At 55.2% G+C, this 23,082-nt stretch overlaps 1 protein-coding gene across 2 annotated transcripts; it reads right to left on the bottom strand.

Annotated features, from left to right (window-relative positions):
• Positions 1 to 4,273: 4,273 nt before the first annotated feature.
• On the bottom strand, positions 4,274 to 22,475 carry NUAK2 (NUAK family kinase 2). Of its 2 annotated transcripts, none has more exons than XM_082702604.1 (7): positions 22,063 to 22,475; positions 12,815 to 12,935; positions 9,865 to 10,016; positions 9,491 to 9,556; positions 7,555 to 7,674; positions 6,834 to 6,966; positions 4,274 to 6,445 (listed from the first exon to the last, which is right to left on the bottom strand). In XM_082702604.1, the coding sequence occupies exons 1-7, from the start codon at positions 22,306 to 22,308 to the stop codon at positions 5,379 to 5,381; spliced, it is 1,905 nt and encodes a 634-aa protein (XP_082558730.1). In that variant the 5' UTR covers positions 22,309 to 22,475; the 3' UTR covers positions 4,274 to 5,378. The 2 variants fall into 2 exon arrangements, with proteins under 2 accessions (XP_082558730.1, XP_082558731.1); XM_082702605.1 differs by lacking the exon at positions 22,063 to 22,475 and adding an exon at positions 21,696 to 21,877.
• Between the last annotated feature and the right edge of the window lie 607 nt (positions 22,476 to 23,082).

A 23,082-nucleotide genomic window follows, 5' to 3' on the forward strand; every position in this document is an offset into this window, starting at 1 on the left:
TGGCTCCCCATTCCACTCAGAATAAAAGCCATGGCCTGAATAATGGCTCACGAGGCCCAATGTGATCTCTGCCTGCCCTCACTCCCCCTGACCTCTTACCTATCCCTGCCACTCTCTCCTTCACTCATTCTGCTCCAGCCTCGCTGCCAGTTCTGGAATTTGCCTGACCTGTTCCCACCTCAAGGTCTTTGAACTGGCTGTTCTCTACCCTGGAAACACTGTTTCTCCAAATATTCACAGTGTTAGTTCCCTCCCCTCCTTCAGGTCTTTGGACAAATGCCACCTCTGCCGTGAGGCTTTCTCTCATCATTTAGAATTTAGGTTTAGAATTTGATTCCCTCTTCCCTTCATCCCTGTACTCCAACCCTATTCTTCTAATACTTAGGACTTACGAACATACTGTATAATTTACTTATTTATTGTACCTTTGCTTTGTCTGTCTACCTCCATTAGAATGGCAGCCCCAGGAGAGCAGAGATTTGTCAGTTTTGTGCACAGACCTGTCCCCCAGAGCCCGGAGCAGTGGACGCTGTGGGAACTCTGCGGGCAAATACTTCCTGAAGGAATGAAGCAGCACATTCTGTGGCCGATTGCCTTATCTAGCTGAATCCTGCGCCTCAGAAATGGCTACCCATTGATTTCCACCCTGCTTTGAGGGCCACGAGCTTACAAGTGTATTGACATTTTCAGAAGATCACACCCCCGTCATCTATGAGGTGGTTTCGCATAAAACCCAAAAATGCCCTCTTCACCCTAAACATGTCTAGGCTCTTCAGCTAATCTTTTGTCCTGAGTCCACCCTGGTTGCCATTTTCCCTTCACGCGAGCCCCCCCACCCTCTCCAGGAGGACTCAGGGCAGCCCCCACTGGATGAGCCAAAGGAGAAACCAAGGGGTAGTCTTGACAGTGGGGACAGGCTACCGTGCCCTGGAGGTTTCCCTCTGTCCACCCAGAGGAGTCTCGGTACTCCCCAGGCGGGGGATTTCTACTCAGGGACAGTCTGATGGACTTGCCCCAGGGAAGGGCCAAGAATGGGACAGGATTCTGACTGAAATGTTTCTTGTCTTGCTTTCTTTCAGAAGGCCCTTCCTGTCTCCCAGTCGCCCCCCCTCCCCTGTCGCTTTCCCCCCACCCCCCCTACCCCGCCTTGTCTGGGTTATTCACATTCCGGAAGCGCTGATGTGGCACTAAATATTCCTAGGGCTCCAGCCTTCTGCCCCGGGGGCCCAGCATCATCTCTCTGAGCCTGCTTTCTGGAATGTTTTTGGTATGAAGCTCTCTGGCAGGTGAGAGGAGAAGGGCCTCTCTGGAGCTGGGGTACCAGACCTAGTCTTCCCACCTAGATTCTTCCCCAGTGGGCTTCCCCATGCCCGCCCCCTCTCCTGCCTCCTGCTCCCACCCCTGACTTCAAAGACACTAAGCAAACAGACCCCAAGGAGGACAAAGACCTCGGGACCAAACACCTCTGTTCCTTTTCCTTACCAGAAATTCCACGCACCCCACCCCCTTCCCAGATAGGCTGATAGGACAGGGCTGCAGGGGCTGTGGCCTTTCCCTCCCCCACATTGCCGGGTTCCCTCCACTGTGGCCTGCCCCTTCTGGCCCATCCTGTCCCCCCCAACTTCAGCTTCTCCCCCCTACCTCCCACCCACCCTCTTTTTCTCAGTTCCCTTTTGGAGCTTGTGGAGAGCAGGGGAAGGCATTTCGGGCTGAGGGAATTGCCAGATTCCTTGTGCCTGGAAAAAAGCCTGGTGCATGATAGATGCTCAGTAAGTATTTATAGGTATTTGTAGTTCCGTTTCCCGCCAACCCGTGCTAGCTTTGACATCTGGATTTGGGTTCTGGTTTCTCCACTTGCTAGCCAGGCAAGTTACTCAATGTTTTTGAGTCTCACCTTCTTCTTCTGTAACATGAGAATGATAAAACATTGCACTGAATTAATGACACTCCCAAGAGCTTAAATACCACATATGAAGTGCTTGATGTGGAAGTCCTGCAGAAGGGCCACCTGGGGGGCTCAGTCTGTTAAGTGTCTGCCTTCGGCTCAGGTCATGATCTCAGGGTCCTGGGATTGGGCTCCCTGTTCCTCGGGGAATCGGCTTCTCTCTCTATCCCTCCCCCTGGCTTGTGCTCTCTCTTCATCTCTTGCTCAAATAAATAAAATCTTAAAAATACAAAATAAAATTAAAACTACCTAAGAAATGGTTGCCCATTATTATCTCTTAAGATGAAATGCTTTTCGGTTATCCAAACTCCCTTTCAACATTACCTGAATTGACCACAATTTCTCTTTTGAATTTTATGTATTTTTTTTTCAAAGATTTTATTTATTTATTTGACAGAGAGAGATCACAAGTAGGCAGAGAGGCAGGCAGAGAGAGAGGAGGAAGCAGGCTCCCTGCTAAGCAGAGAGACTGATGCAGAGCTCGAGCCCATGACCCCGGGATCATGACCTGAGCTGAAGGCAGAGGCTTTAACCCACTGACCCACCCAGGAGCCCGAATTTTATGTATTTTTATGCACGCCAACTTGCCGGCCAGGCTGCAACCCCCTGGAAGACAAGACTTTGTTTTTTTTAGTAATTTTTAAAGATTATTTATTTGACACAGAGAGAGAGCACAAGTAGGCAGAGTGGCAGGCAGGAGAGGGAGAAACAGACTCTCCGCTGAGCTGGGAACCGAACGCAGGACTTGATCCCAGGACCCTGGGATCATGACCTGAGCCAAAGGCAGTCGTTTAACCGACTGAGCCACCCCGGCACCCCTTTTTAAATAATTTTATAATTATTACTTATTTATTTGACAGGCAGTGAGAGAAGGAACATGAGCAGGGGGAGTGAGAGAGAGAGAGGAGAAGCAGGCTTCCCGCTGAGCTGGGAGCCTAATGGCTCCATCCCAGGACCCTGAGATCATGATCTGAGCCAAAGGCCAGACGCCTAACTGACTGAGCCACCCAGCCACCCCCAGAGGCTAAGATCTTAAGTGCGGTACTGGGGACACAGCCATTGGCTTAGTCTTCATGGAGCTTGGCGCACAAACAGGGCTTGACTCCAGAGCTGAAGGAGTGAGTGAGCCCAGCCAACTTCACAGCAGAGCTCGATGCTTCTTGAGGGTAAAGACTCCCTGTTTTTCGGGACCTACAAGATACGGGACGGCAGCACCCCGGGGGTGGCCTGTGCGACTTCTAGTTTGCTCTCGCATCTTGACCCCATTGGTGTCCTGGCTTCCTCCCTTCTTCCCCACACCCCGCAACCATGCCTGCCCCCCAGCTGCAGGGAGGCAGCGAAGGCCCAGATGGGGCTCCCCGGCAGGCACAGCAGGCTGGCAGGAGGACAGGTGTGCCATGGGGTTGACTCGGACTGGGGACGTTCCAGGGGCCAGTGAACGCCAGCCCGCTGTGGGGAGGGCAAGAGGGAGGGAGCCCGCCTGAAGCCGGAGGCAGCCGGCTGCAGGCCTGCCCTTTGTCCTTATCCTCCCTTTCATCCTGGCCCTCGGAGCCTGGGAGTTTCTCAATGGAGCTGGCGTTTGGGGAATGCTCCGCAGGGGGCTGAGAGGGCCGGCCCACGATGGGGGGGCATTCCAAGCATTCTTTACTTCCTGGAGGAGGCGGGCGGCGAGGGGCGGGAGGGGTAGCAGCTGCCCCGTGCTGGAGGAAAGGGGATTTCTTTGGTGGGAGAGAATAAAGGTGGAGCGGGTGTCCTCAAGCTGCGGGGAACAGAGATGCTGGGGCGGGGTGGGAGAGGGAGGGAGGGTGGGGGCGGGCTGCAGAATCCGCACCCCGCTCGTCCTTTAGGGCTGCGGCTGGAAGGGCAAACCGGGCGCGTCTGACAAGGGCTCCCCAACCTGTGCGCTTAACGGGGCCGGGCCAGAACGGTGGAGGGCCGTCTCACGGGAGCCTCTGGGAGCTAAGAGCTGGGCATTTGTGGTGGTTGTGTTCTGTGTGTGTGTGTTTTTCTTTTTAAAGATTTTATTTATTTATTTGACAGAGAGAAATCACAAGTAGATGGAGAGGCAGGCAGAGAGAGAGAGAGGGAAGCAGGCTCCCTGCTGAGCAGAGAGCCCGATGCGGGACTCGATCCCAGGACCCTGAGATCTTGACCTGAGCCTTAGGCAGCGGCTTAACCCACTGAGCCACCCAGGCGCCCATGTGTGTGTGTTTTTTTAAATGAAGCAGGTGCTCCAGTTCCCACCTGTGGCAGCCCAAGGAGAGCATGGGTTAGTTAAGAGGAGGCCCAAGGTCTTGCACACCACCTGCCCAAACAGAACAGAGGCTATTTTCCAATCATCGTTCTGGTTTTTAATGGAATGGTTCCTTCTGGCCACAGAGGAAGCAGCAGCATCAGGTAGACAGAGTCAGGGCGTGGAGTGAGGGAGCAGGGGACGCCCCCCCCCCCACCTGCCCCACACCGTGCAGTGGGACCCGTGGCTTGATACCCAGTCCCCTTCCATGATCAGTAGGGAATCATGGTGAAAGGTCTCCTCCCTGTTCACAAAACGTAGACGTCACAGTGGATTTTCCCAGAACATAATATTCACATTATTGAAAACAGCCAGATGCTGTTTTTTCAAAGACAGAGAGCTGAACACATAAAAATAAATAAGGGCATTCCAGGGTCCGGAAAGCCCTGAGCCATTCTCAGTAACAGGAGCAGCTTGGAGGCCAGAGAAGTTAGAGTCCTTGAGGTCCAAGGTGGGGTCCCGGGGAGTCCGGGCCCCGTGAGATGAAGTCCAATAGCAGCAGCCTGAGCCTTTTCAAGTCTTTCAGATTCCTAGCAGCGACTCCGGGAGGCTTGGGCCGGGTTTGGAGGATGGGAAAGGGGAGAAAACCTTTGAGGAGACGGAGGTTGTGGCCTCTTACTGCAGAGCTAAATAAGGAGGGGCACCCCTCCTAGGAGACCATTCCCAGGAAACCATTCCCAGGAAACCCCGGGCACATGGGGGCTGCCACCTTCCAGTTTCAGGGGCAGGTGAGGATGGGACCTGCACGGGAAGAGTTTCCCTCCCCCTTGGCCAGCAGTCACCATGCACAAAACTTAGTGCGGGGAAGGAGAGGGCGGAGAGGGCGCTTTCCTGCCATCCGTGTCTCTGCCCTGTGACAGGAAGGGGGCCACCTGGACTGACCTCAGGCCTTCCCCTCCTCTCTCTCTACCAGCTTCCCCTCTACTGTCTTCTCCTTTCCACAGGACTGAGGACCTGGACCCCCGATGTGCCCACTTCCCATCCAGCCCTCTCTAGGGCTCGACTGCAAACCACCTCAGCCTTCTTGGCCAGGAGGCTAGTCTTGGGAGGCCGGGGATGCTGCAGTCCCCCCTCAGGGTGCACCCAGCTGCATTTTAGAACCTGCCCAGGGCGGGGCAGTGCCCACCCCCCACCCCCCCCTCAGCTGAGCTTTGAGCAGACCCCCAGGGCCTGGCGGTAGGCCTCTGTCACCTCCTGGCAGTCAGTCAGGGAAAAGCAGCTATCCCCCAGGGGGTCCTGCCACCAGCGCCTCAGGCCCCTGCTGCCAGGGCCCTCTGTGGGGGGCACCTCAAGCCCCAAGAGGTTGTCCACAGACACGCAGCCCCGCAGCAGGGGCTCAGGGAGCCGTTCAGGCAAGTCCAGCTGGTCGAATGACTCAGAGGACAGGATGCTGTCCTCACTCATAGCCCCGGAGGGGCGGCTGGCCCGGGCCAGAGGACGAGGGGCGGATGCCAGTTCATCCAAGGAGCCAAAGGTGCTGGGGGTTGGGAGTTCCAGGGTGGCACAGGAGAACTTGCCGTTGTGTTTGAGGATGCCTTTGCGATGGACGGGCAGCCCTGAGGTTTGGGGGCGCTTCTGCTCCTTGGAGTCCCCACTCACGAACACGTCCCCCGCATCCAGGAGCTCCCCAGACTCACTGGGCTCAGGGGAAGAGTAGTAGCCAGATTCCCGCTGCCGAGACTTCTTGAGGATGCCCTTCCTGGGGAGCAGGGGGGGAGCCTGGCCCGGGTCTGCAGCGCCTGGGCTGGGCTCGGGCTCTTCCCTCGCCCCTTCCAGTGAGGGCAGTGGCTTCTTCTTGAGAATGCCCTTGGGCAGCTTGAGGTTGCCCCTGGCAGGGCGAAGGGCGGGGTCCTCTGCCTGGTCCCCCTGGAGAGACTGGGCCATGTCGTTCTCTTTGCGGGACTTCTTCAGGGAATGCTGGCGCTCCAGGCCGGGGGCGATGCTCCCGCTTCCAGGTGCGTGCTGCTTGAAGAAGCTACAGACCTTGGCCCCGTTCTCCAGGAGCGGGCGGGAGGACCGCCGGAGCCAGTCAGCCATGGAGGCCCGGCCGGAGTCGCTGGGGCCGTGCCCTCCCTCGCGCACAGCCTCCTGCTCCCCAACACGGGTGGCATAGCCCCAGTTGACCCACCAGTGACTGGCCACATCCTCCAGGGTGGCCCGGCGGGTGGGGTTCACCATTAATAGCCACCGGATCAGGCCACAGGCATCTGGAAGGCAGAAGACGGGGGCCTCAGACTGGCAGCCACGAGAATGGGCCCCCTGCAGCCCCTCTCAGCGGTTCACCCCGATCTGCGCTGAGACTGCACACCCCATTCAGATGTGTCCAGTCCTACCTGGGCTCCACACACCCCACAGCCCATCCGGCTCCCCATAGCCTCCAGCCCCTCAGGACCAGGGCTCCTTCTTCAGCCTTGCTCTATGCACCAGAGAGCAGGGGTGCCCCTTCTCTCTCCGAGTCACAGACCCTGGAGGCAGAGAGCAGACAGCAGGTAGGGGGGAGGCCTCTTCCCTTCCTTGCCCCTGGCTGGTGCTTGCCTCAGGAATGAGGAAAGGACCCTAGGGGCCTGGAGGATTATACCCGGGCCTCTCACTCACCTGAAGGTTTAGGCGGCTCCCGGTAGGACCCATTGCTGATCTGTCTCACCAGTGTCTTATGGTCCTGCCCATCAAAGGGCATGGTGCCGTGCACCAGGATGTACAGAAGGACACCCAAGGACCAGCTGTCCACCTAGGGAGGGAGAGAGAGAGAGAGAAAGAGGGTCAGCAAGGATGTCTGGATGTCACAGGCTGGAGGGCATCCAGCAAGCCCAGAGAAGAAAGGGGTACACTCTGGAGAGCCCAGGGTGCCGGGGCATCCAAGGACCACCTCCCTCTAGGACCCAGGAGTAAGGATGTTGTAGAGGGACTAAAGTTCGAGAAGAAAGGTGTTGTCCGTTGCCTGCCCATAGGAGGGGCGGCCACAAATGAGAGCGTGGTGAGGTCATCTCTTCCAGGCAGGATGGGGTGCTGGAGAGAAAGCGCACCTCTCCAGGGAACCCGGACGGATGCCAGGAAAGAGAATAGCTACTAGGAAGGTGAGGAGGCACAAAACCAGATGGGGGTGTGGGGGGGGCGGTCAGTAGGCTTCAATTCTTGGCCCAGTTTCTGCTGCTCCCGCTAGGACCTGGCTCTTCCCCACTTTTGTGTGTGAAAGGTGGGGGTGGAGGTCTGTGCTCTGAAGAGGGGAAGAACTGGAGAACCAGCCCACCTCTCTCAGAAGACCTAGAGGCACCGGTCAGCGGCGGAGGCAGGCTGCGGGCCGAGAGCAGACACTCACCTCGGGGCCCGTGTAGGGCTTCCCATTGACGATCTCAGGCGAGGCGTACAGGGGGCTCCCGCAGAACGTCTGCAGGAACTTGCCATGGTGGTAGAGGTTGGACAGCCCAAAGTCCGCGATCTGCGAGAGCAGGTCAAGCACAGGCAGGGGTCATGCCAAGGCCTGGAATGTTCTGCAGCTCTCAGCCCGCCCCTCTCCAGGTCCCAGGGGAACCCAGGCCCTCGAAGGAGGTTGGATCAGTGAGGAATGCCTAGGCGTGTGGAGGCTCCAGGGTCCTCCCTATTCCCCGGGCTCCTTTGTTCATGCTGGACCCCCGACTCCAGGGATGCTCTCTTCTGCCTAGAAACATCCTCCTGAACTGGCAAGCCCACCCCTCCTAAGACCTCCTTTTCCCACAAAGCCCCACGGTTTCCAGTGGTCATCAGTCTGCCTCCTCACATTACTGTGTTGGCACCTTCCCTGGGCTCACCTCCTTCTGCCCCCACCCTTCCTGCAGCTCTCAGCACAGGCGGGACCCACGGATGGGACTCAACCAACACTAGTGACTGAAGGAGGGGTCGACCAGATGTAGGGAGAGTATCACCTTCTCATGCCAACACCATGGCCCTCAGAAGCCAGCCAGAACCATTAAGGCTTTACCAGGCCAGGGTTGGCAAGCCCGTCCCAGCAAAGGGCTCATCTCTGCCCCTAGCTGGGCAGGAAGGCAGTGGAAGGGACCTGGGGTCACCTGGTATAGCTAAGATGCAATGGTGATGTCAGAACAAAGATCAGCGTTGTGGTTAGAGCCCAGAGGAAAGAATCTTCTTTCAGGATTCCCTGAGCTGTCTGATACTGAGGGCTTGAGAGGCCCCAAGCCCATCTGCTCACTCCCCAGAGAGACCCTTTTCCCCAACTATCCTCAGACAGAAGCAGAGGCCAATGGCCTGCTGCTCCCTACCTCTTCACCCCCAGCAGAGCGCCATGTGTGCCCAGGGTGGGGAGGGGCTGTTTATGAAACCCTGGCTCCTGGTTTATGGCTTTATTGGCCTCTTATCAAGCAGTTACCATTTGAAGCCCATAAAGAGGCAGATGATTGGTTGAGATGGGAAAGTTCATGCCTGTCTGGTTCTGTGAGTTTCCTGGCTCTGGCTCCCCTCCCCCTGCTTAGCATCAAAGAAAGCCCCACCTGCTCCGGGAACTGGCTGGGTAAGGGGAATAAACTCAGTGTCAGGGGACTTCAGGGCACGGGTTCAAGGGCCACTGAAGGGGAAGGACTGTGTGTTGGGTTCAGGAAGAGTCTGAGGAGTGTCCTACTGCAGAGTCAAGAGCCCAGCCAGGCACCTGCAGGGGCCAGCCCCGGTTATGTTCCCCTTCCAGCCCTGAGCTCTGAGCTGATGCCACCAGCACCTCTCAGACCTCAGCTTAACTATGTAGGCGTGGGAATTTGGCAGCTGCAGGAGGCAGAATGCCGGTGCTGGGGTGCTTGGTCTATGGAGGAAAGTGCCAAAGGGCTACCAAATGGTAGCAGATTGTGTGTGTGTGTGTGTGTGTGTGTGTTTGCATGCACAGACAGCTGGGGAGAACTCAGGCCGTGGCCCTCTTTCCCTGCCAGGCCCCAGCTTGCACGCAAAAAGTTGACCCTAGATCTAGGCTCCTTTCAGTCGGTTACGTCAAGAGCACTGGCCCGGGAATCAGCAGACCTTGGTTCTAGCCCAGATGCAACCACTCCCTTGCCATGGGACCTTGGGTAAGTCACCCCTTATCTTGAAGCCTTGGGTTTTCATCTACAAAACAAGGTACTGGAAAGGATGATGGCTGAGTTCCCTACTGGTACCACCATCTAAACCTGAGCTTCTAGAATCTCTGTGCGCTTAGAGATAGACACTTGGGTGAGGAAACAGGGCAGAAAGGCTGGGGTGGGGCAGGGAGCTGCAGGAAACAAAGAAGAGAGCCTCACCTTAATATTTCCATTGGCATCTAAGAGGATGTTCTCCAGCTTGAGATCCCGGTGGACAACCCCATTCTGAAAGATGGAAGGAGGAAAGGGAGTCAGAGGGAGGTCTCCAAGAGGGACAGGAGAACATGAAGGCCTAGTCTGGAAAGTGAGGCCCAGCATGGGTAGCATGGGTAGGCTGGGAATGCCCATCTCGTGGGAACACAGGACCATGGATCACAGAGACGTCCACCCCTAGGAGCCACAGCCAGAGACGCCAACATCCCCAGGGCCCAAGTCCAGATGAGTTTTTGCCTCTGTTTGTCTCCCTGTGGGATCCTGGACAGTCCCAGAGCCCCAGGGACCCCCTCGGAAGAGAGCTGGCAGGTGGAGCTTACCAGGTGGCAGTAGTGCACGGCGGAGACGATCTGTCGGAAGAAATGGCGGGCATCCTGCTCGCTGAGCCGAGGCCTCTCGCTGATGTAGTCATATAGGTCGCCCCGGCTGGCATACTCCATGACAATCACAATCTTGCTGCTGTTCTCAAACACTGCGGCGGAGCAAGGTGGGAACATCAGGCCATTCCAGAGCACAGTGCTTCCAGTGGGGGTCATATACTCCTCCCCCTGCCCCAAGGCCGATAGGATCTTTCTGCAGGGCTATCTGCTCGCGGGGTGGGGCAGGGGCAAGTAAGGGCAGGAACAGGACTGCTGAAGCTCCCATCATTTTCCCGGAGCCACGAGGTGAGGCCAAGGGAACTGGCTTATCCTTCCTCTCTTTGGAAGTTCGGGCTTTTGAGGATTCTTTCCATCTATCTATCTATTTGAGAGAGGGAGAGAGAGAGAGGCAAGGAGCAGAGGAGGGAGAGGGACAAGCAGACTCCGTGCTGAGCGTGGAGATGGACACGGGACTCGATCCCATGCCCCTGAGATCATGACCTGAACCCAAATCAGGGAGTGCAATGCTTAACCAACTAAGTCAACCAGGCGCCCCAGGCTTTTGAGGATCCTTAAGACCAGCCTGCAAGGGGCACCTGGGTGGCTCAGTGGGTTAAGCTGCTGCCTTCGACTCGGGTCATGATCTCAGGGTCCTGGGATCGAGCCCCGCATCAGGCTCTCTGCTCAGCAGGAAGCCTGCTTCCCTCTCTCTCTCTCTCTCTCTCTGCCTGCCTCTCCATCTACTTATGATTTCTCTCTGTCAAATAAAAAAATAAAATCTTAAAAAAAAAAAAAAAAAAGACCAGCCTGCAAATTCCCAGGAAGGCAGGGTCATCAATGGATGAGAATGACAAGTCATGTCCTCTGGTTCAGAATCTGCTACTTTGTGCCTGGGGACGGTGGGCAAACCTTGTCCAGATACACCAGTAGGAATTCAGGTTTGGGGTTTGAATCCTGGCCCCCTCACTCACTAGCTGGGTAACCCTGGCAAGTTATTTAACCAGTGTGCCTCCATTTGCTTATCTGAAGAGATATAATGATAAGCTCACAGGGCTGGGGAAGACATCGAAAGAAGTCAGTGAGAACTCCGGGGCTCCTGAGCCAGGCGTGGGGTCCGACATAGCAGCAGGCACTCGACAAATAGTGCCTAGTGCTGATTTATAATCAGTACCCTCGTGCGTGAACTTGGAAAACAACACCCATCATAACGTTTGCCTCCAGGATCCGAGGAGAGATAAAGGTACATGAATGTGGTTTGTAAACTATATGGTACCAAGGAAGGCTGATCTAGAGATCTGGTACCCTCAGCCCCTTTGACTTCCTGGCAATGAGCCCATCCCAGCTCACATGCCTCTCAGGCTTGTCCTGGCTCCAGCTGCCTAGAAACGTAGGGAAGGATTGGTTCGTCAAACTGGCTGGGTGTGTGTCCGAGCACGTGTGTCCGTGACGTTGCCATAGGAGTCTCTCCTGCTGATCCAGCCCCAGAGCTGCTGCTGTCTAGCCTGGGAGAAGGGGCTGAGAGAGGCGGCTTCTTCCCAAGGAATCCCGGGTGCCAGGTGACTGGACACAGGGCCAGGAGGACTGAGCCCTTTCCCTCTCCCACATGGGCAAGCGGTCCCAACCCACAGTGACCCTGTCTCCTGGGGGTTACCCAAGTGAGAACCTACTCCTCTGGTCCTCCAGATGTCTGTAGGGATGCATGCCACCTTTGTGCCATGAAGAGCCAGCCAGGGTACATTCTGGAGAGCTGCTTGTTTCCTAAAACCGGAGCCTCCCCCTAGTGCATATCTCCCGAGCACTGGGGCAGGCTGGGGATGGTTGGGGAGGAGGCACTGCCTGTCCCACAGTAACTGGGACACCCCTGCCTACAATCATGGAATCTGAGGGGCGGGAGAATCCACATCCTAAGCTTTAAGACTCAGGTCCCACATGTAGCTTGGAGGGATGGGTGTGGGGGAGAAGTTACTCTCTCTGCCCAATCATCAAGCTCAACCTGGCTTAACCGACACTCTGTCATCTACCCACTCTTCCCTGGGGGAAATACAAAGAGCTACAATTAGCCTTCTCAGCCACTTGCCGGGCTCCTTGTGGAGCTCTGGCCATGGGGCCATGTCAGTGGCTTGCCCTTAGTCTTCCTATGGACAGAACCCAAGAAAGACTTCTCCCTTACTTCCCACCAGGAATATTCAGACAGAGGGCAAAGCCACAGGCCTCTTCCCCTCCCTCCTGGGGCTACCAATACCCCTGGTTCCCATCTCACTGATATTATGTAAAGGCTGGAAGCAGACGAGTGTGGGTAGGAGTAGGCTCCCCCTCTTTCCCTCGGCACCCTCTCTTCCTCACTTTGTTGTCTGGGTCACAGGGAACAGAGCCAGTGGGGTGGGAAGGCGACACTGATGTCAGAGCAAGAGGAACCTAAGAAAGATGAGGAAAGGTGGGAGCCAGCCCCATGGCAGGAATGATTCAGAGTCCGGGGCAGACTGTAGGAGGCCTGGCTGTCGGGACCTGAGACAGGTACAGGTCTGTGTGTGCCCCAGCCTCCCCCAGGATGCTGGGGCTCTCACTGGGTTGGGGAGGTAGTGTTCCATTATGGAAACCCCAACAATGACAACAAGAAAGCCTACAGTCCGTTGAGTTCCTCCCGTGAGCTGAATCCTCAGTGACACTTAATTTCATCTTTGCAGCTCCCCTGTGACGTAGGTGGGACGGGCCCGTTTGACAAATGAGGAACAGAGGCCTGCCCAGAGCCTAATTAAATTAGTTGCCCAAAGTCCTAGAGCTGGGTTTCAAATCCACCTTTTGTGCAACTCTGAAGCCTGTGTCTTTTTCACTTCTTTGTGTTCTCTGTCCTGACTGCTCCTACACACACGTACCCATCCACACACTCTGCCTCGATGCCCTGCCCCTATACCTTCATGGATGGCGATGATGTGGGGGTGGTTGAGTGACGACATGATCTCAATCTCTCGCCGAATGTGCATGAGGTCTTGCTCGTCTTTGATTTTGTCTTTCCGGATGGACTTGATGGCCACCTGGGAACAGAGAGTGCGGGAGCCTGAGGAGAAAGCTCTGGCAGGTAAAGGCATCCCCAAGGATACTCTGGGAGCTCTGCCCCGGGCCGTCTGCCGGTGCTACGTGCACCCAAAGCAGCCACTCCGTCCCATGCCCAGATAGGTGACAGAGAGACTGGAGAGCACCGGGTTAGGCTAAGTCCACACAGCAGGAAGGAGTATGGGACGGTGACCTTATTCAGAGTCCGCAGACGAACAAGGAAGGTACAACCTGCATCTGTAAGGCCAGTGCTTTATGACTTAGAAAGCAAACCTACCATATGACACCGTGAAGACAAGGGTCGGCCTGGTTTTGCTCAGGACCGGATTCCTGATGCCACGCAGGGGCCCTGAGCAAGGCATTGGCGACACTGATGTCAGAGCACCTCGTTACTAAGGCATTGGCCCTCCCAACCACCCGGGGAGGCAGGTCCCAGAAAGTTTCATGGTCCTCACTGACAGGTGGGGAAACGGGTCCGTGGAGAGGTTAAGTGACCTGCTCAAGGTCGTGCAGTGAGGAACCAGCAAAAACAGGAATGAACTTTGAAAATATTATGCTAAGTGAAAGCAGCTGGACACACAAGTACAGATGGACGATTCTCCTTTTTTTTTTTTCCTAAAGATTTTATTTATTTATTTGAGAGAGAGAGCACAAGAGAGAGGGAAAGGGAGCACAACCAGGGAGAGAGGCAGAGGGAGAAGCAGACTCCCCGTGGAGCAGGAAGCCCCGGGGATCATGACCTGAGCCGAAGGCAGAAGCTTAACCCACTGAGCCACCCAGGGGCCTCTGTCTGATTCTCCATCTAGGAGGTAACCAGAATAGACAAATGCATGGGCAGAAAGTAGAACAGGGATTCCCAGGGTGGGGGGTGGTGGAGGTGGAGGGGGTGGAGCTATTGTTTCACGGGTACAGAGCTCCTGTGTGGGATGATGAAAAGATCTTACAAATGGGGGGGGGGGGTGTGGATGTTTGCATGACATCGTGAATGTACCTAATAGGTCACTGAATTGAACCTTTAAAATGGGGAAAATGGTAAACTATATATTATGTATATTTTTAACCACAAAAAAATTATGAAAAAAACCCATACCAGTCCCTTCAGTCTAGGTAAGGAATGTTCCTCTCCTAGCAACAAACAAACAACCAGACAGTGAGAGTCCCCTGGGCTTTGCTGTCTCTTCTGCAAAGGTGAAAATACCATATAAGGATGGTGGGAGGAAGGGCTGGTAAGTGCGGTGGGTTCAGGAAGGGTGGGGTGAGGCAACAGGAAATGAAAGCAGTGCCAAGATGCCAGGCCAGTAAGCAGAACTCTTAGAACCGGAGGAACCTCTGCTTTCCCTGCCCCATCCCACTGAGCAGCCAGGGGGACAGAAAGAGAGTGACAAGGGCCCTTCCCCAGCCTGGGGGAGAGGCAGGAGACCTGGGGTTCCTCCTCCTGCGGGCTCTGTCGCAGTCCCCGGGAGCAAGTCCCACCCCCTCTCAGAGCCTCGGTTGTCTTTTCTGCACAACCACAGGCTGAACCAAGCCCTGTGAAGGGCTTTCTGGCTCTGAGGCGGGGGACCAGCCCTACACATGCGGGGTTCAGGGGTGCCCTGAGGAGATGGGCGGGGGCCGGCTGGGGTGCCACAGGGCCGGGCAGATCCTGTCCAAGGACACGAACTGTAAATTCAAGACTTCCTCTTCAGGGGAGACGGACCTGTTACGACCAAATGTGAAGGGCCAGACTGAGGGAAACCGGCTCCTCATTCCACGTCCCAGGAGGGTTGGCCTCCCCTCAAGGTTCAAAAGGAGACCACAGCTCGAGGGGAGGGGCCTCTAATCCACCCTTTCACAGGGCTCTGGAGGCAGACAATGGCTTCCGGCTCGCGGGGACAGGGCAGTGCTCCCCATCGGACAAGAATGCGGAACAGCCTTAATCCCATAAGGGGAGCTGCGCACAATGGCCGGCCCGGTCACCGAGGCAACGGGCCAGGGATGGCGTGCCCTCCGCCCCGCTCCTCCCCTGGAGCTGCATCCTTGAAAGAGGGGAGGCCCAGCTCCTGTGCCCTCCCGGAGCAGGGCAGGGAGGACAATGGCAGCAGGAGGGACCTGTCACCATGGAGCCTTCTTCCCAAGATGCTGGAGAGGCCCACGCTGCAGCTGCAGGGGCGGGGGTGGGACGGGGGTGGGGTGGGGGTGGGGGCGGCCCCTCAGGGGCTTTCTTCACAGTCTGTCCCCGCTTCTGCTCCAAACCACCCCAATGAGCTAAGCAGAAAACTCTCCAGCTTAGAATTGGACAGGGAGGCAGGGATGGGGAGGAAGGGGCTTCAATTCTCCTTCACCGAAGGGGAGATGTTACAGACCCGTTCTTTTCTAGAATTCTTTGTTTTAAAAATCAGACAATAGATAAAGTCCTATGAGCTCTTCCAATAAAGAGCCATAAACCTTGTGTTAATAGGTAGTATTAAAAAAAAAAAAGACCATATATAAGTCACATATCTAGATAATGAAACAACAAACCTATACAGCAAGGAGATGAATCATCACAGGCTTAGGGGAGGGGGTCTCATAAAGACAAGGCCTAACAGAAAGGAGGTTCCAAAAAGAGGGTCTAAGCCATGCTAGGAGTCCCCAGGCCAGTAGAGAGTACAAATGTTGAACCCTGAGATCCATTTCTTTGAACTCTGGAGGCCTAGGATTCCTCAACGGGATTGGTAATCCTCAGTGAACCTCAGTGAACCTCAGTGAACCGGTCTACCTTCCTGCAAACTTCCGTTCTGGCCTCAGGGAACTAGATCAAGGACCTTCCCCCAGCCCAATATCCTCCCCACCTCCGGTTACCCACATGAGGTCCTAGGAGACCACAGCTGGTGGGCACTTCCTATGAAGGTGACAAGTTCTGTCATCAGGCCTCTGCTAGCCTCTAAGCGGGGTGACATACAAGAAGAATGATGTGTCACTGTTCCCCAACCTATTCCTGCCCCACAGGATGGGCCCCTCACCATCTACTGGCTGGTCTCTTCAAGTAAAGGAGACAGAGAAACAGCTGGCGCCTAGAAGGCGCTCGGCATACAGAAAGCACTCAACAGCTGCTTACCGGTGAGCACAAATCACAAATCCGTAGTTACTGGCTAAGTCATTGGACTGATCCCCTGACCGACAGGATGGCTACCCAGATAAGATTTTTTGTCCTGGGGCGCCTGGGCAGCTCAGTGGGTTGAGCCTCTGCCTTCGGCCCAGGTTATGGTCTCAGGGTCCTGGGATCGAGCCCCGCATCAGGCTCTCTGCTCAGCAGGGAGCCTGCTCCCCGCCCTTTGTGTCAAATAAATAAATAAAATCTTTAAAAACAAAAGAAAAAAGATTTTCTGTCCTTCTTCCCAGGTGTGGGTGGAAAACCAGCTTCAGTGACAGGACTGATTTGAGGGACCTTTGTTCTCCTATGCTAGTTGAGCAAACATTGTCTAAAATTAAAATACCCTAAGTAGCGCCAAGGAGGAGGGGAACAGTAAGCTGAACGGACCTCCCAGAGGTAGGAAGGCCGCACGCCTAGAGAATCCTAGTTCATCCTGGTATAATTATTAATAGAGCCCCTGTAGGGGCACCTGGGTGGCTCAGTTCCTGGATTTTGGCTCAGGTCATGATGGCTGGGTTGTGAGACTGAGCCCCAGCTTGGGCTCTGTGCTCATCAGGGAGTCTGCCTGAGATTCTCTCTCCCTGCCTCCCTCCCTCCCCTCAAGTTTTGCGCTTTCTCACTCTCTATCCCTAAATAAATAAAATCTTGAAAAAAAAAAAAAAAAAGCTTACCCTAATTAAAAAAAAAAAAAAGAACCCGTTTATTCTCCAAAGTAAAAGGACCCAAGTTCAGGTGGTGGGTTTTATGACCCCCCTACTCAGTGGGGCAGGACACCCTGGCACGACAATTACATGATAATAGAAGTGTGAATGCCAGGTCAGTAGAGTGGGGGGTCAAGAGCGCAGGTACCTGATTCTTATTTGTCCCCATGGAACCATGCAACGCGAGACAAGCCACTTAAATGATCTGGTTAACTGGTGTGGCTGGTTTTGATGTCCTCATCCGAAAAATGAAAGGGCATTTATTCTTCAAACATCCGCTGAACACCTACTACGTGCCTGGTGCTATGCTAGGTGTTGGAGATTTAGACAAAAAATGGATCGTCCCTGCACCAAGGCCCTCAGTCCCGTGGAAGGACTGGCAATTAAACCTACTGTGATGAACAGGACAGTTGACGTCCCTGATTGCCCAGGGGCTCCAGAAGATCTCGAAGGATGAGTAGGGTTTGCCAAGCCAGAGTGGGTAGGCTGGGGAGAGGCATAAAGGGTATTATAGGCAGACAGAAAGGTTTGTGCAAAGGCCAGAAAGAAAAGAACCATTCACAAATGTGTACATCAAGACCTCTAATCTCCCTTCCAAACTCCAGCATTTTCTGCTGAGCTTCTTCAGAAGTGGGTCACGGGCTACTCTGCCAGAAGGATGCTGGCCAAAGATTGGTTGGAATGAGCTTGTTCGGAGGCCCTGTGCTATGTCCGTTGTTAACCTGCCTGGGCAAAAGTCTATAGATGCTGGCCCATTTTGCAAAGATAGCAGGACTAATCCCCCATCCCCTTTTGCAGATGGAAGAAGCACTCATGTCCAGAAAGGTCCACTGACTTCCAAGGTTCCATGACACACCAAGGTAGAACCAAGATGGAAGGGTGTTGTCTGCAGAAGCTGCCGTATCAGGAGACCAAAGTTCCTTGCAGGTGCCTTGCCCTGCCTTGGGCTCCCTGCCTCCCACCTTAGAGAAGGGAAGGCCTCAGCCCCTGCCTTGGGGCAGCACCTCCAGGCACACATTACACTTAGAGGTCCACAAACACACCAGGGAGATGGGTGTTGGGGGCACGATTGGTTAGATGCTGCCTCTCCTGCAGGAACTCAGATGAGGAATAATCTGGACTCAGGAGACCACGGCAGAAAGGTCTTAGAAAAAGAAGATCTAGAGGGGCTGGTTTCAGGTCCCAGGAGACAGGGTGCAAGCTGGGCATCTCCGGTCATGGTTATCACCAGGAGTCGGAGCCAAGATCCTTGACTCCTCTCCGGCCTTTCACGGAGCAGCAGCCATCTGGGAGGCGGGGCAAGGAGCTGGAGGATGACCCACTTAGATAACGGAGGAGAGGTTAGGCTGGCCTGGGCTAGCCTGGGCAGAGTGGGGAGGGGTCTGGGGGTGGCTCACCAGCCCACCAAGCCCGCCAGAGACCCAGGCAGAGAGCAGGAATGGGCTCCGGGAATGAGGGGGACCTGAGCTGCCTCCCCTAAGCACCAGGCTGTGCCTGCCCCCTCCTTGCCACCCTCCTGCCCACTCTGCCGGGTTGCCGGGCAAGGCGCTTCCCTGCCCAGCCCTCCTGTGTGGTTTGGCCACAGCCCAAGGACAAGAGTCGCCTGCAGCCGGAGCCTCCCTCCCCGCTGCTGAGCAGGCAGGTGTAGTCGGGCCTGGGAGGGCAGCGTCACACAGAAGAGGCCTTTGGCTCCTGGCCAGATGGAGCCGTTCCCTGGAGCAGGGGCTGAAGGAGAGACCAGGACTTTGAACAAAGCAAAGACCACAGTGGTTTGGCTTAGGGAAGCGCAGCACAACCCATTCTCTTGCTCGAGGCAGCACAGACCCAGGATGGGGTACCCCAGGAGAGGGTTGGGCCTAGAGTCAGACAAGCCAGCCTGCTGGGATAATAGCACCATGTGTGTCAGTTCCTGTGCTGAGCACTTGACCGATATCATCTTCTGTCATCCTCTGAGAGCCCCACAAGGTGGGAATTATCATAAGGCCCTCTCTATGGTCCGATCCTTCACTGACAGAGGAGGAAACAGAGATACACAAGAGGTCACAGAGCTAGTAAGCAAGAGAGTCCGGACAGGAACCCTTATGGTCTGACTCTGAGCTCCACAGCCTTCCCGACGAGGTCAAAACCAGGAATGTCGTGTAGTTCACTCATCCGGGATCCCTCATCAGAGTCAGCATGTGTGGGGGAGGGAGTTCATTCCCAGTGACTCTTCCCACCCTCAGCACTGCCTGGAGCTCTGGGAAAGGCAGCTTGTGCTCTGGGTTGGAATGACAAAGCACACGGAGGCAAGCCCGGGCTAAGCTCAAGGCCAACTCCCCGTCCGAGACTCAGAATTGGTCACCCATGGCCTGGGGTGTTCAAGTCAGGAGCCTGTGTTGCAGGGATGCCACTAACCAGCCACAAGACAAGTCCCATCCTCTCTCTGGGCCTCAGTTTCCCCATCTGTCAATGAAGGGATCAGATCATCTGGGTCATTTTCAAACGTTCTGACATCCCAAGTAGCAGCCCAGCATATATAAGACAGAGAAGCATCCTCGTCCCAGATCACTGTCCACTCGGACTCCCCTAATGTTGCTCATGGCACCCCTGGAGAGAAGCCAGTGTGGACCATCCCAAGGGCTTTGGTGGATTCTAGCATTCCAGGGACCCCAGCAGGTGTTTTTCTTATGCTGAGAGGAGCGGTCAGGGGAGCTGGGGAGAGTCACAGTAGGAAATGTCATTTGGATCCAGAGCAAATGTTTGTTTTTCCTTTGATGCCCTCCTGGAGTAGCCATTCGTCCTGCCCACTCTCCCTTCCCTCGGAACAGTCCCATCAGGGCCCTGCTAATCTCATCCAGGCAGGCAGGCAAAGGGAAATATGCTAGAAAGGTAGAGTCGGAATGGGAGTCACCCAGCAGGCCCTTCTCTGCCTCTAGCCCCCACCAACAACCTCCGCTCATTTGGAGGGATGTCAGGGGCCTTCTCATGTCCCTCTCCCTCACAGGAGATCCTGAGGCACCAGGTCAGCCTCTCTTAAGGGAGGACAGTGAAGAGGCAGGAGTGGGTGTGGGGTGAGGAAGAGGAGTCCTCTTCAGAAAGAAGAAACCATTAGCCCCGCAGGCAGCTACTCTCCAAGCAGGACGGAGACCCTGAGCAGGTTTCCAGCCAAAGCACAGGGTGGTCTGTGGATCCGGGTGGTTCAGAGCAGCCCACAGCGAGAGGCAGGAGGCTGGGGAGTACCTTCTGAATTCTCTCTGTTCTGATGTAATAAGAGCTGGAATCCCTGCCTACAGTCACTGAGGTTTGAAAACTGAAAGCTGGTTTATCTCATTCCAGAATCAAAGAGATCTCTCTCTCTCTCTCTCTCTCTCTTTCTCTCTCTCTCTCTCTCTCACACACACACACACACACACACACACACACACCCAGGTCAAGATTCTGATGGGATCTCAACTTCAATTTCAGTTTCCCAGTTTCTGGGCCACCCCAGCCCCCCAACTCAGTCTGTCCTCCAACAAGAAGCACATATGCTATTTTGTAGCTAAGCCCCTGACAAAGCCTGAGTGCAGGGGTCTCAAGCCTGGAGCTTCACTGGGCCCTCACACTTTAGAGAAAGAGAAAGAAAGGAAAGCCAGGAAGTACAGGATTGCCCAATAGCTGTAACCTGGCAGCAGGCGACTGGGGACAGTGCCAGGCCCTAGCAGAAAAAACATACTCGGCCCTATTGATGAGGCCAGAATCCACTCCCTCTCTCTAGCATCCACTCTCCTTCACCAATGAAATGACTTATTGAATTTCAAACCAGTTACTGAGAAAGCAAACAATCTGGAGAGGCGACTGCTCCAGCAGCTCATAGGGTAAACCATGGACACACACACACACACACACACACACACACACATACTCATAACCAGCACCGGACAGAATTTTGCAAAGGAGTCCCTAGACCACCTGCCCCCCCAAAGCTTGTTAAAATGCCAATCATTAAGGGGAGGGGCGGGGGCGGGGGTGGTGGTGGTGGTGTGTGTGTGTGTGTGTGTCTGGGTGTCTCAGTCAGTTAGGCATCTGCCTTTGGCTCAGGTCATAATCCCAGGGTCCTGGGATGAAGCTCCACATGGCTCAGCAAGAAGCCTGCTTCTCCCCCTCCCTCTGCTGCTCCCCCTGCTTGTGATCTCTTATGCTCTCTCTGTCAAGGAAATAAATAAAATCTTAAAAAAAAAAATGCAGGTTACCTGGCCCCATCCTAGACCTTTGGAATAAAATCCTCTGGATGTGGAGCCAGACAGTAAGTATTTCAAAAGAAGTACCCCAGGTGATTCTTAATGCATGTGAAACATGTTTGTTTACTAACTCTTGGCAAACTTGCTACCCTTTCAGGATTTGCCTTTCCAGATACAAATATCAGTTCTCACTGCAGCTTCTGTGTATTGGGATCAATTCAAATTCACATTTGTACCTCATTCAATTCTCATCAAGGCTTGAAAGGGTGGTTGTGGGGTTTTGTTTTGTTTTGTTTTTGTGTTTTTTTTTTTCCAGTTTTACAGAAGGGGAAACTGAGTATAGAGATAAAATAAATTGCTCAAGCTCTCACAAATCACGATTACTATCATTGCTACTACTAGCCATGTCCCCCACCCCCACATTGACTGGACATCTTTCTGAAAAGGTCCCAAACCCAAAGGTATCTTGGGACACGGTAGACTTTGCACCAGAGCCTGGTTTCACATTTCCCAGAATAAAAACACTCATCCTAATGAAACTTGGAGTCGGTTTTAGAGATGGAAAGGACCTAAGTGTCAAGGCCATCTCCACCCCAGCCCACCCCATTCCACCCCATCCCACCCCAGCGCAGCTCCCCACAGTAGGCTGGGCTGCCAGAGTATAAGAGCTAAGTCAAGGAACTGGACCTCACACATTCATCCCAGCTCACACTCATCTACTAAACTCACACTAAGATCAGGCACCTTCTACTTCCTCTTCCATTCCAGTCTTTTGGATGGCATGCTTCAAGCAACATTCAACTTAAGTCTCATCTTCTGTAGTGAGTCTTCTCGTCCCAAGTCAGGACACTATGCATCTTCTCTGCACCCTGCACCGGCCATCCGCCTCACTAACCGGACAGTCCTCGTATGCTGGCTAGTGCTGGGGTTCTCAGGGCCAACGCATCCCCCCGCGGCCCCCACCACGCGCGCGTGCGCTGCCTGTTGGCCACTCCACCGAGGAGCGCGCGAGCCCCCGGCCCAGCCTGCCTGCAGCCCTCACCGTCCGCGGCCAAGCCCCGCGCCCAGCAGCGCCGCGCGAGAGAGTCGCACTTACCAAGCGCCCCGAGCTCTCCCGCGCCTTCTTCACCTTCCCGTAGGTGCCCTTGCCCAGGGTCTCGAGGAACTCGTAGCGGTGGCGCAAGTTGTGCTTGTGGTGGTGCCGCTTCACCGCCTGCTTCTTCATCTGGGGCTTGGGCGACTTGATGAGCCCGTCGGTCAGGGGACGGGCCAGCTCCGCGGTCAGGGCGGGGGCGGCCGAAGGAGCGGGGCCGGAGCGCCGGGGGAAAGCCAACGGCTCCATGACGGCCGGGAGGCGAAGGCGAACGGGGGCGCAGGGGGGAGCCGGCGGCGCGGGGAGAGCTAGAGTCCGGGGTACACGACCCGCACCCGGGCAGAGAAGCCTCAGCCGCACAACTGCGCGCGGCAAGTCGCGGCGTTCCAAGTTGTTATAAACGCTCGGAGCCCTACCCCCCCGGGCCACGCCCCCCGCGCGCCCATTGGCCTGCTCGCCGGCTGTATGTGACCAGGGCCGCGCGCATTGGCTCGCCCGGGCCTCCGGCCCCGACTCCTCCCCTCGCCGAGTCCGCTGAAGGTGTCAAACAAGCCCCCCCCCCCCCCCCCGCCCGGGGAACCCCAGAGGGACTGGCTTCCCGGAATAGGAGACACCAGCGGAGGCTGCTTGGCTGGTGGGTACTACTGGGGTCTAGAACTTTTGAGCGGCCCTGGAACTGCTGTTCTTGCCTCTGAGTGGCACTCAGTCCTGGTTAGAGACACCTGTTGTCTGTCCTTCTACTGTACTGTGATCTGTTAGCGAGGGGCAACTGACAGTACTAGAAGTATTATTTCTCCATCCTAATTTGCATCTCTCATGCCAAAATCTACGAAGTCACTTGACCACTTCTTTCAGACCATAAGGAGGAAGGGAGGAATGGAGTGGGATGGAGGCAGACTCCAGTGTAGCGGGACAGCTAGTGGAGAGATGTTCTTGGGTTCTGAGTTCACTCGTCTTCAGTTAGATCAACCCTAACTGGATCCCAGAAATGTGGTTCTGGAAAGTTCTTACTTCTTCATCAAA

This window comes from Mustela nivalis, assembly GCF_964662115.1.
Source record: "Mustela nivalis genome assembly, chromosome: 16".
In the NCBI taxonomy this organism is placed as follows: domain Eukaryota; kingdom Metazoa; phylum Chordata; class Mammalia; order Carnivora; family Mustelidae; genus Mustela; species Mustela nivalis.

Excerpts from the sequence above, each read along its gene's own strand:
- NUAK2 (XM_082702604.1), bottom strand. The coding sequence starts at position 22,308 with ATGGAGCCGTTGGCTTTCCCCCGGCGCTCCGGCCCCGCTCCTTCGGCC. Across the intron at positions 10,017-12,814 it reads CATCATCGCCATCCATGAAG|TGTTTGAGAACAGCAGCAAG; the intron begins GTATAGGGGCAG and ends GCTCCGCCGCAG. Across the intron at positions 7,675-9,490 it reads ATGCCAATGGAAATATTAAG|ATCGCGGACTTTGGGCTGTC; the intron begins GTGAGGCTCTCT and ends CTGCTCTCGCAG.